The sequence below is a fragment of the Molossus molossus genome, unplaced genomic scaffold, assembly GCF_014108415.1.
Source record: "Molossus molossus isolate mMolMol1 unplaced genomic scaffold, mMolMol1.p scaffold_m16_p_13, whole genome shotgun sequence".
In the NCBI taxonomy this organism is placed as follows: domain Eukaryota; kingdom Metazoa; phylum Chordata; class Mammalia; order Chiroptera; family Molossidae; genus Molossus; species Molossus molossus.
In genome coordinates, this window is record NW_023425348.1 from 85,661,926 (window position 1) to 85,673,450 (window position 11,525).

The 11,525-nt window shown below is 46.6% G+C and overlaps 1 protein-coding gene across 1 annotated transcript; it reads right to left on the reverse strand.

Moving 5' to 3' along the window:
* Positions 1–8,535: 8,535 nt before the first annotated feature.
* On the reverse strand, positions 8,536–11,195 carry LOC118627507 (olfactory receptor 8U9-like). Its single transcript, XM_036257684.1, has 3 exons — positions 11,137–11,195; positions 10,802–10,810; positions 8,536–9,481 (listed from the first exon to the last, which is right to left on the reverse strand). The coding sequence occupies exons 1-3, from the start codon at positions 11,193–11,195 to the stop codon at positions 8,536–8,538; spliced, it is 1,014 nt and encodes a 337-aa protein (XP_036113577.1).
* Positions 11,196–11,525: the final 330 nt, after the last annotated feature.

The following is an 11,525-nucleotide window of genomic DNA, read 5'->3' on the forward strand; positions in this document are numbered from 1 at the left end:
TGGAAACTCACTTTTCCAGGATCATTACTACTCCTCACCCACTATCCTGAAAACAGGAACAGTCAAGCCCTGATGCATTTAGAACCTGAGGGATAACCTTCAGGAATTGTTAGGAAGAGGCAACAGCAAAAGGGGAGATAAGAAAGGGTGAGACCCCACCCGTCTTCTGCATAAGAAAGGGGTAAAGAGTCAGCAAGGCCTCCAAGGTCTCAACCAGGTTGATTCCTCCCCACCCCCAGGGGACTCAGCAATGTCTGGAATTGGGTATGGGGCAGATGTTTCAGGCATTTTAGGTAGAGGCCAGGGATGCTGCTGAACATTCACAATGCATAGGACAGCGTGCCAGAACAGACAGTTATTCAGCTCCAAATGTTAATAGTGTCGAGGTTGAAAGACCCTGGCCTGGGCCTAGGAAATGTTATCCGAAAGGGACTGGCTGGAGTGGGTCTTCCTTGGGCTGGCCTGTAGTGTGTGGGTTCTTGACTTTGTGCAGGAAAGATTTCACAATTCGACTCCAGGTGATTTTGAGAATGTATTTACCAAAGCTAGGGACAGTGAGACAGGGCTGTGGAGTAAAATAGGTGAGGTCTTAGTGTCTGAAAAGAGCCAGAGAGACAACCCTCAGGCTTCTGTGTTCATCTGCCTGAGAGGGTTTCATGATTTTGGATGGACAGGAGCCACTTGGAGTGGGCTTAGGGTAGAAGAAGCAACAGGAGAGAGCTTAGGTGGGGCTGCTGTCAGCTCACTGAGAGGTCAGAGAAAAGGAGGCCTTGGAGACAGATTCAGTGGGGTTAACCTGGGACAAGCTGCCACTGCCCATTGCTCCCCTGGTTGCAAGTCTCGTGGGGTCCCTTAGAGTTTAGCAGATGCACGCCTGTGGGGGAAGAAGAGGTGGAAGGGAAAGGTGTGGGCATACTAACTGGAGGGAGAACATGCACTGGGTCCTTCGGTCTGGAGAGTTTTAAAGGCTGGGAGTTTAGGGGAGGTCTTAGGGAAGGATCTCAACAGAATATTCACCAGCTTTTCCATGTTTTGCTGCTTTTCATGGCTTGGAGCTGAAATACAACTGAGGCCTAGATTTTATCTCTAGGGAGGAAAGGTCAGGGGGGGTCTAAACCCCATGACCCATGATATGAAAGGTCATGGTTTCTAAACTGCATGGACAGCGATATTCCAGTGGATGAAAAGCAACCCTGGGGACGAGGTATGGAGCTTATTTTGCCCATTGCTAGGAACCTGGGACGTTCCACTCTGGTGACCTTCTATATCTGGCTGTAAATTTCTTGGCAAACTTGTTCAGCTATCTGTTTCAGTTTCCCCATGCCACTTGCCAAGGAATTTCCTAGCTTCTTACTATCCTGCTTCAGAAAGTCCTTGGGTGTCCTTCAACATGGGTCAGGAAGGAGGTCATGGACAGTGACACAGCAAGGAGCCTGCTCTGTCCTCTCACATTCCCTGGCTTTCGTGATCATTGGTGACTCATGGCCCTTGCCCTGCATGCCTGGGCCTAAATGAACTCATCCTGATGGAGAGACAAGGCATTCTCCTCCCCAGGGGTGACTCACATGCCCCATCCCCCACATGAACCTCTCCCTGCTGGAGATAAGCTTTCTAGGAGAGAGGTCTAGAGAGGAGTTGGTCCAGAGGGGTTGTGGTTAGTTGCCCATTCATTGTCTTCCCCTTGCCTCACCTATCAGTAGTAGGTAGTTAGACAGACATAAGCAGAGTAGAAACAATAAGCCAGGCGCAGAAGTTCACCAGAATGGGAAGTCTCAGGTGCCCAGCAATGGACAATAGTAAGGGGGGACCTCACCCCCAGGGTGACTTTTCCTTCCCTAGCATATCACTAGTCATGTGGTTTGGATCCTCCCTGACCTTTCCTCCCCTGGCATGTTGCTAGTCATGTGGTAGACCCCTTTAGAGAAGGAACAAGGGGGCTAGAAAAAAGATTTATATGACTCCCACATAAGCCCTTGCACAACCACTTCCATAAGCATTAAGCCCTCAAGACAATGAGGTTCTGACCACCATCAGATAATATTAAGAACAAAGCCTGAGGTCTGTTGACCACAGAGACAGAGTTTTGGTCAAACTAGAGATAACATCTAGGCCTCGGTTGTATTTCAGCTCCAGCTCAGAAAAGCAGCAAGGTCAAGCATGGCAATGCCATGGCTGACATCAAAACCAGCTGTGATGACTAATAATCCCCTGACTTGTTGATCAGTGGAGACCACGACTCTGAGGGGACACACCTAGAACGCTGGTGAATATTCTATTGAGATCTTCCCCTGAGACTTCCAGATAAAAGCCCTTAAGAGAAAGGACCCAGCATGCTCTCTCTCTCTCTCTCTCTCTTGCACACCCATGCCTTTCCCCACCCACTTCTTTCCCCAGGTGTACTCCCTCTGGAGGACAGGTGTCTTTTCCCCTCCCCTTCCCCCAGGTGCATTTTCTTTGCCTTTCTTTCTTTTAAGCTCCAAAAGCCCTTCTCTACCTCTGTAACTTGTTTCCTGAGCTCAGGAAGCCCAGCTGGCTCACTTCTTCTTCCTTTGTGACTTTCTAAATAAACTTTTGCTTGTATTTGAGTGTTGGCTTTAAATTCTTTCTTAGCCAAAACTCAAGGTCCGAGGTCTAACATCTGGTGCTGCTCTACTGTTAACATATCTTTTTTTCCTCCTGTTTCCCACTTCCTCTGCATTTGCCTTGAAGCTCACAAGAAGCTCCTGGTTCTAATGACTCTACCAGAATTGTTGGGCAGATATCAGCCCCTGGGGAGGAAGCTGGTGGAAGCTGACAGAGAGGGAACAAAAACTGTAAACTTGCCTCCAATTTCTTGCAGAAACCCAGGCCTCCAGGGTCTGCAGTTGGGGAGCAGTGCTGTTGGTGTTTGGACAGGTTCATTCTGAGCCTGCATACTTAAAATAATTACAAACAGCTTCAAATGGGACTCAGTGGTAGCCAAGGCTTTAAAGGAGCAGAGAACTAGGGTTCAGAGTGATGATGGGGCTGCCCAGAGCTATGGAAAGAGCCTGCCCTCTGGGTCTCTGCAGGCTGATGCTACAATATTCTAACTGCATGACCTTCTCCATGAAATAATGGCAACAATAAAACCTAGGATTAAATGAGACTCTAAACTGCTTCCTGCTTCCACTCCCCTCACCCAGCTGATACCTTCACTTTTTCCCAAGGAAGACTGCTGGGTGTTTCTAGATTACTGTCTCTGTGGGAAAATGGCTCCCATGTGTGGCTTGCTGGTTCGGAGGTGGGGGTATTAATTCCTCACAGGGAAGAAGCAGCCCGGTAACCTGGTAGCAGTTATACTGGGCTTTAGCTAGAAGCATCCCTCCCTGTTCTTGAGAGAAGGGTTCCTGCCCATTATTTGGCCCCATGTGTCCCTCTGACAAGAGCTATAATTTGCTGAGCATCTGTTATGTACCAGACACTGTGTTAAGCACTTTGCTGCATTATCTTATTTCAATCAAGTAACAAGCAATGGTTGAACATTCTCCCTGTATCCAACACTGAGCCAGGCACTGAGTGACTGGGACACAAGAGTAAAAAGAAAGATAGAACACTTGAGGCACTCGTGTCTAATGGGGGAGAAAAACAGAACTTGGCATCTGTGGTGTGAGTGCTGATGTGGAAGTAAGTAATCAGCCCTGACTTTGTCTCCTGACCTGCTGACGAGGTACACTGCACTTGGTGACTTCCTCCTGATTCGGGCACCTCATGTACCTGCCAAGGCAGCTGGATGCCACAACCCAGGCCTGAGCCAGGTATCACGTGTGCATGCAGAAGACCACTTCCAAGCAAGCCGGGTAGTCTCTAATTAAAAAACCCAGGAGTCCGCTGGGCCAGGTCCTGGTCTGGTTTATTAGCCCAGGTCACTACGCATTTGTTAGGGCACAGGGACTGACCACCTTAGCCCCAAGCTTTTCAAAGTGGGATTTTCACCTCCTGGGACACAGATGCTGTGCTAGGGACACACAGAGCCACAGCACCTATCTCTAGCTGGAACTTTACCTAGGCTGACGGTAAGCAGTTTGTGACATTTTTTAATATTAAGAGCACAATACAAAATTTGCAGGAACTTTTCAGAAATGTTGGGATTGTGAGAGGCTCTTTAGATTATGCCCTAAAACCAGCAGTTTCCCAACCTTAGCACTGGTAACACTTTGGGCCAGATCATCCTTTGCTGTGGTGGTGGTGGGGGCGGGGGCTGTCGCCTGCATTGTAAAAGGTTAGAAACAGCCCTGGCCTCTAAGTGCTAGCCCTGCATATGTATACACATGTACCTGTGACCACCAAAATTGTCTCCAACAATGCCAAATGCTCTCTGGGGTGCAAAATCACCCCTAGTTGGGAACCATAGTAATTAAATACTGTGAACAGTGCCTGGGTAAAAAATTTGCATTTGGTAAAAACTTTAGAGAGACACGAACCCTGCTATACTTCAAAAGACTGATGCAAAGAATTCAAAGTGGAGTTGCATTGCATACTTAATTTCATCTAAATGCACTTAACTTTTTTTTTAAAATCTTTTTTTCCTTATTGATTTTGGAGAGAGAGGAAGGGAGAGGGAGAGAGAGAAACATCAATGAGAGAGAACATTAATTGGCAGCCTCCTGCATGCCCCCCTCTGGGGATCGAGCCCACAACCTGGGCATGTGCCCTGACTGGGAATCAAACCGGCGACCTCTTGAGCCACACGGGCCGGGCTGCATTTACCTTCTTAAAAAAAAAAAAAGCATCGTCAGAACAAAACCAAAACCAAAGACAAAGCCGATGCCAGCAGCCAGGCACTAACACCCGGGGCTTTGCTTTCCTGACTCCAGGAAGGGATAGTTCCTGGTTGTGTGGCTTTAGAAAATGACCCCATTTCTCCTTCCCCATCTTCAAATCCGAAGCTTTTCCAGATTGTGCTGGATTGGGCTTCCTGCTTGAAAATAACTCTCCCCGCCCCCCACTCAGCACCCAATCTTTGATTTGTGAGAGTTAAAAATTTTTTCTTTAACAAAGGCAAAACAGAGCACAGAGGAAGGAATGATGAATTCTATCTGTGAGAGTCAGAAAAGTTTCCTAGAAGAGATTATATTTAGGCTGGGACTGGAACATAATGAAGAGATTTTTCAGGCTGACGAAGGGATGGTGGAAAGATGCTCCGGGCTCTGGGGACGATGTGGCCCGAGGAAGAGCTACCTATAAACACACGACCTGTTCAGGCGGCCAGGTCACTGGCCGTGGCTGCAGAGTAGGTATTTGGTGGGAACTGTGGGATGATCCCTGGAGAGTGAGGTTGAGATATGACAGAGGAGTTGAGAATTTTCTCCCTGGGCCAAGGGTTGCAAATTCGAATGCCTACAATGGCCCCTCAGATACCTTAAAGGAATGGAAAAGGTAATTTTTTTTTTCTAAATAGGCACACTTTTTTTTCACACCGATAAGGATATTCTGCACATCCAAAGAATAAATATTATATTCACTCATCCCAAGAGCATTGTCTGAGAATCTTCTGGGCGCTAGGCATTGTTCTAGGCACTGGTTATTTGTCTTGAAATGTAGACCTCTAGGGCCATGTTCTCTCCTCCCCCACAACTTTTGCTAGAGATGTGAATAGGATAAAATGTCTCTACTATTAGGAAAAGCTGAGGGCATGGTTACAAGACAACAGACTCTTTAAAAAGAGTGGTGGGGAAAACGGGTGGGGAGGAGAGCTGGAAAGCCTGCGTCTGGTCTGAAAGGACACCTTCGACGCCACACCAGATGACTATGCTGAGAATAAAACTGGTGGAGTAATCATTTCAATTTCTCTTCCCAGGGAAACTGGGAATATGGAGTTTAAAAATGTAATCTCATCAAATTTTTATGTTGGCTAAAAAATATAAATCTGGTCTGCTGTCCACATGCAGCCTGTTGGCAGGGTGTGACAGGGGTGTGGATAAACCACCGTTTCTCTGCCATTCTCTGCTCTAGGCAGGAAGGTGTGGCCAGGACCGCTGGATTCCTGTCTGCTATTCATTGCCCCCTGCTTTCGTAAAAGCAGATTCCCAAGATAGTCAAGGTGGCAGAGTGCCCAGCCAATAACCATGTTTCCCAGCCTTTATTACAGACATGTGAGTCCCAGCTGACTAAGTTCTGGCCAATGAAAGGCAAATGGCTGTGATTGGCTGTTGCTGGAAAGGCTACCGAAAGAGATAGACAGCGGGCAATCTCCTCCATTGCTTTTCTTTTAAAAAATAGTTTATTGATTTTTACAGAGAAAGGAAAGGAGAAAAGAAAAACCTCTATGTGAAACACAGATCCAGCCCACAACCTGGGCTTGAGCCCTGACTGGGAATGGAATCCGCAACCTTTCAGTGCACTTGACGCCGCCCAACCAGCTGAGCCACGCTGGCCGGGGCAACTCCCCCCATTTCTGCAGCTTTCACCTTCAGACGTTGAACTGATGGCTAGCATGTCAGCAGGCATATTGGGCCGAGAGTAGCCTTGAGGGTAGGAGCCGAATCAGTCTGCTCAGGCTGCCATGATAAAATACCGCAGAGGGACCAGACAACAAACACTGATTCTCTCCCAGTTGTGGAGACTGGAAGGCAAAGATCAATGTGTCGGCAGGTTAGGTTTCCTCTGTGGACTCTCTCCTTTGAGGATGACTGCCTCCTTACTGTGTCCTCATATGGTCATTCCTCTTCCTGTGAGCATCCCTGGTGTCTCTGTGTGTCCAAACTTTCTCTTCCAAAGACATCTGTCAGATGTATTTGGGCCCACTGTAATGGCTGGACTTTATTTAATCACTGCTTTAAAGGCCCTGTCTCTAAATACAGTTTAATTCTGAAGTATGGAGGAGGGAGCATGGGGAGTTAGCCTTCATATATGAATTTTGGGGGATACAATTCAGCCCATAACAGAAGTGAGGCACTACAGATGCTGGGGCAGAAAGATAAGAAGGAAACCAAGTCTCCATTGCCTTTGTGGAGGCTCCATACCAGTCTGAACAATTCCTAGCCTTAAAAATGTGTAGACATCTAGATATAATTCCATCACGGTTCAGGACACACAAGGAGGACTTCTTCCTGACCCCTTTGTCAGCGTGAACAATCTTTATCATTCCTTAGCTTAAATGTAATCTCTTCTGGGAAACTTTGGCGACTCCTCCAGGCAGAATCCGCCAGAATAAACCTTAGGAGTTTAAACTACTATTGTCAGATCTCAGTTGCTAGCAGTGAAAAGCAATTCCTAGCAAATTCACAGGGCTCCCAGGAAGAGGTGGGATCTAGCCCACTGTGTGTTTTCAAGAGGTTTGGGGCAGGCAGGGGGCATTGGAAGGCAAGGAAGAACCTCTCGGAAGAAAGAAAATGGGGAAGCCAAGGAGGTAAAATTGCTCTAGCCAGTGTGCAGTGAAGATCAAATAAAAGAATGCATGTGGACATTTAAAAAAAAAAAATGAATCTATATCAGTGTTTCTAAAGTCATTCGTTGACCTGCTTTGTGATATTTGCCTTGTGTATCACCTGTATTGTAATTTTTCTAAAAATTGGACTATTCTGAATTGCTTACTTAAAAAACACTTTTTATCAGAATCACAATAAAAAGTGACATAATAATCAATAAAACAAAAGCAACATAAACATTATTAAATGTTAGCTAATTACTGTTAAGTGCTAAGACTTGCTCTCCCCATTAAAAAAGATAAACTGGATTAAGGAAGGTTTAAAGACAAACCAGTACCAAGTAGAGATTTCAATTTTGACATAACGAGAAGAGTTAAAAATAGAGAATTGGAAATTCAGGTAAATGCTATTTATTATCTGTTACATGATATGGTCTCACTCTTACAAAACATTGACATATAAGAGTATTTGGTTCTATGGAGAGGTTTCCCCAGGGAGGGATGGAAACCAATGGTTTGTGAATAACTGTTTGTGCCAGACCCTATGTGTGCCCCCTTTACTGTCAAGGGAACCTTATAATAACCAGTTGAGATGAGTGTTAAGGCCTGTTTTCATTTGGTAAATCAAGGATCGGGGGTGGTATACCTGGACTTGACATCACACAGATGCCGAGAAAGAGAGTTACTCAGAGGCTGCATGAACTCAGGTACACTGGCTCCAAAGCCCACGGTCCCTCCCATACCACTTTATAATTCCGTGACCCGATTCCTTCTTCTGATATATGGGATTTAAGAAACACAGCGCCCAGGGTCTGTTTGTGAGACACAGTCATCAGAAAGAGGCAATATAGTGTATTGTTTGAGAACACGGTCTCTGGAGCAAGACTGCCTGAATTCAAATTCTGGCTCTGCCTCTTATTAGCTGTGTGATCTTGGGCCAGTTATTCAGCCTCTCTGTGCCTCAGATTCCTGAGGGATAATAATAACACTCATTTTGTATGGCTGTTGTGAAGATTAAATGTGTTGACATGTGTAAAGCATTTGAAACAGTGCTGGCACATAGCTCACTCTATCTATGTGCTAATGTTGTCCATACTTTATGTTGTGGCTATCATGCAATGGCTTGGGATAGAATGTTCCACACTTGGTTAAGAAGGCAGCTTACCAAGGTATCTTCTCTTTAAAGCAGATTTCACATCTTTATTCCTCAGGCTGTAGATCAGAGGGTTCAGCAGGGGGATGACCACAGTGTAGAAGACAGACACAAACTTGTTCTGTTCCATGAAACTGAGAGAGCTCGGCTGAGCATACATGAAGATGATGGTGCCATACCAAAGGCAGATGATGGTGAGGTGGGAGGTACAGGTAGAGAGTGCTTTTTTCTGAGCCTCCGGGGAATGCATTCTGCAGATGGTCACCAGGACGTAGGCATAGGAGACCAGGTTGATGGTAATGGTAAAGAAGAAAATCAAGGCAGAAGATGAAGAGATGATGGCTTCAACCTCAGCGGTGTCTGCACAGGCAAGTTGAAGCACTGGGGGGATGTCACAGAAATAGTGGTTAATGACATTGGGGCCACAGTAGGGCAGCTTGAAGATGTACCCAGTTAGCAAAGCTGAGTTGGCAACAGAAGCTGTATAGATGGCTGCCACCAGCTGGACACACAGACGTTGGGAAATGATGGCGTGGTAGAGGAGAGGGTGGCAGATGGCGACAAATCGATCATAGGCCATGATGGCCAGGAGCAGACATTCAGCAATTCCATGGAGAGTCATGAGGGCCATCTGGACCACACAGCCTGCAAAAGAGATGGACTGGCCTGAGGTGAGGAAGTTCTCCAGCAGCCTGGGGGTGTCCACTGTGGAGAAGGAGGCATCCATGAAGGCGAGAACACTCAGGAAGAAGTACATGGGCGTGTGGAGCTGTGGCTCTGTGTGGATCAGTATAATCATGCCCAAGTTGCCCATGAGAGTGACTAAGTAGATGAACAAGAAGAATACAAAGAGGGTGCCCTTGAGCTCTTCCTGCTCTGTGAGCCCCAGCAGGAGGAACCAGGTGACCTGGGTACAGTTCTCAACTGAGGAGCACATGTCACTGCAGAGAGAGCAAATAAGACATGCTTGTACTTCAGAGGCAGAACTGGGGTCAGCTCCCGAACCTTTCCAATACCCCCAGATTAGGCAGTGTGGGGGAGCCAGGGAGGGAACACTGTGATGAGTCATGTGTTAATTCATTTCCTAGCCAGCTATTGAAACTTCATACGTATCTTCTCATTTACGTATTGTGCCCACTTAGATTTGGTGAGATTATCAACCTGCCCAAGGTAAGAGAGCTAGTACATTAAGAAAGTGGGATTAGACCCCAGTCCATTCTAATAATCATATGCTTTTTATAGTTATAATTTCTGTCCACAAATTTCCTGTTCCATGGGGAACTGGCATTGTTAGTGGGTGTGGTGGTCTGGCATGTCTGCCCAGACAGGGAATAAATGAAAATATCAATTTTGACTATATTTGGGAACAAAGGCTCCAACCGTGTCAGTCCCTGAGGCAGGGACACAGGACTAACATCATCACAGTGGAATGTGACTCAGTAGAGCAGTCATCTCTCCCAGTGTTGTGGGTTGAATTGTTTCTCCCAAAAAGATATGCTGAAGTCGTAACCCCGGTACCTGAGAATGAGACCTTATTTGGAAATATGCTCTTTACGGAAGTAATCAAGTTAAAATGACGTCATACTCAATTAGGTTGGGCTCTTTTTTTTTTTTTTAATCCTTACCTGGGGATATTTTTACATTTATCTTCAGACAGAGTGGGAGGGAGGGGGAGAGAGAGAGAGAGAGAGAGAGAGAGAGAGAGAGAGAGAGAGAGAGAGAGAGAGAGATGTGAGAGAGACACATCGACTGGTTGCCACTCACATGACCCCAACCGGGGCCAGGGACCAACTGCAACCAAGGTAATGTGCCCTTGGCTGGAACCGAACCCAGGACTCTTTGGTCTGCAAGCCGACACTCTAACCTCTGAGCCAAACCAGCCAGGGCAGGTTGGGCTCTTAATCCAACATGATTGCTGTCCTTGTAAGAAGAGAAAGTGGAGATACAGGAAGGAGAATGCCATGTGAAGATACAGACCTGGGGCGAAGGTGGTCATGTGAGGATCGGAGGCAGAGACTGAAGTTATGAGGACACAAGCCAAGGAATGCGGGGGGCTTCCAGAGCTGGAGAGGTTTCGGAGCGAGCATGGCCCTGCCAACAGCTTGATTTTGGACTTTGAGGGAGTACATTTCTCTTGTTTTAAGTCAGTTTGTGGTGCTTTGTACAGCAGCCCTGTGGCACTAATATACCCAGTTGGAGGTGCTTCTGACATAGAGGCTCAGATGCTTTGAGGGGGGCCTCCTAAGCAGTTGTCAGGAGACCGGGCTTTCCTGATCTCTCTCAATTGACAGAGCTGATAATCCAGGGAGAGAAAATGAAATAAAACAAACTAAAATAAAGCCTGTGTTATTATTTACTACCAACTAAGGAAATAATTTGTCTTGGGAACAGGAAGCTAGTAAACATGAAAACTCCAGCTCAGCAAATCTATAACTGAAGAACCAGGGTCTTATGTTTTAGCTGCCAACAACCGGAGGCAGTAGAACACTCCAGATTTGTGGCTCTGGGGTCCCAGGCAGGATCCCATTTGCAGTCAGAACTGGAGGTGAGGTCTCTCTCTAACCAGACAGCACAGGTCAGAGATCCACACGTCTACCTCCTTAAGCTCCCCAGCAGGGTTCTCATGCTTATGGAAGCTCGCTCAGCTGTTGTCATGCTCAAGTGAGTTTGCCTCTGGGGATGCTCACCCTCTAGGTTTTCAAATAACCAAGTTGGCTATTCAGATGAAACACTCTTGGATGGGATCCCAGCCAGCGTCCGCTCAGATTGGTCAGACATCGTTATGATGTAGGCGCTGATGTGGAGTTTAGAGTTTAGAGGGGGAGACAAGTTTTGATAAGGTCATTACGCAAGTTACTGAAAAATTTCAACTGGAATAACAGCTCCACATAGAGGTTCTGAATGCTGTAAGCTAAAAACGTTGACTCAGGGAGGTCAAGGAGGATTTTCTCTGGGAAGAGTTTTCCAGCAGAGAGAAGAAGGAGG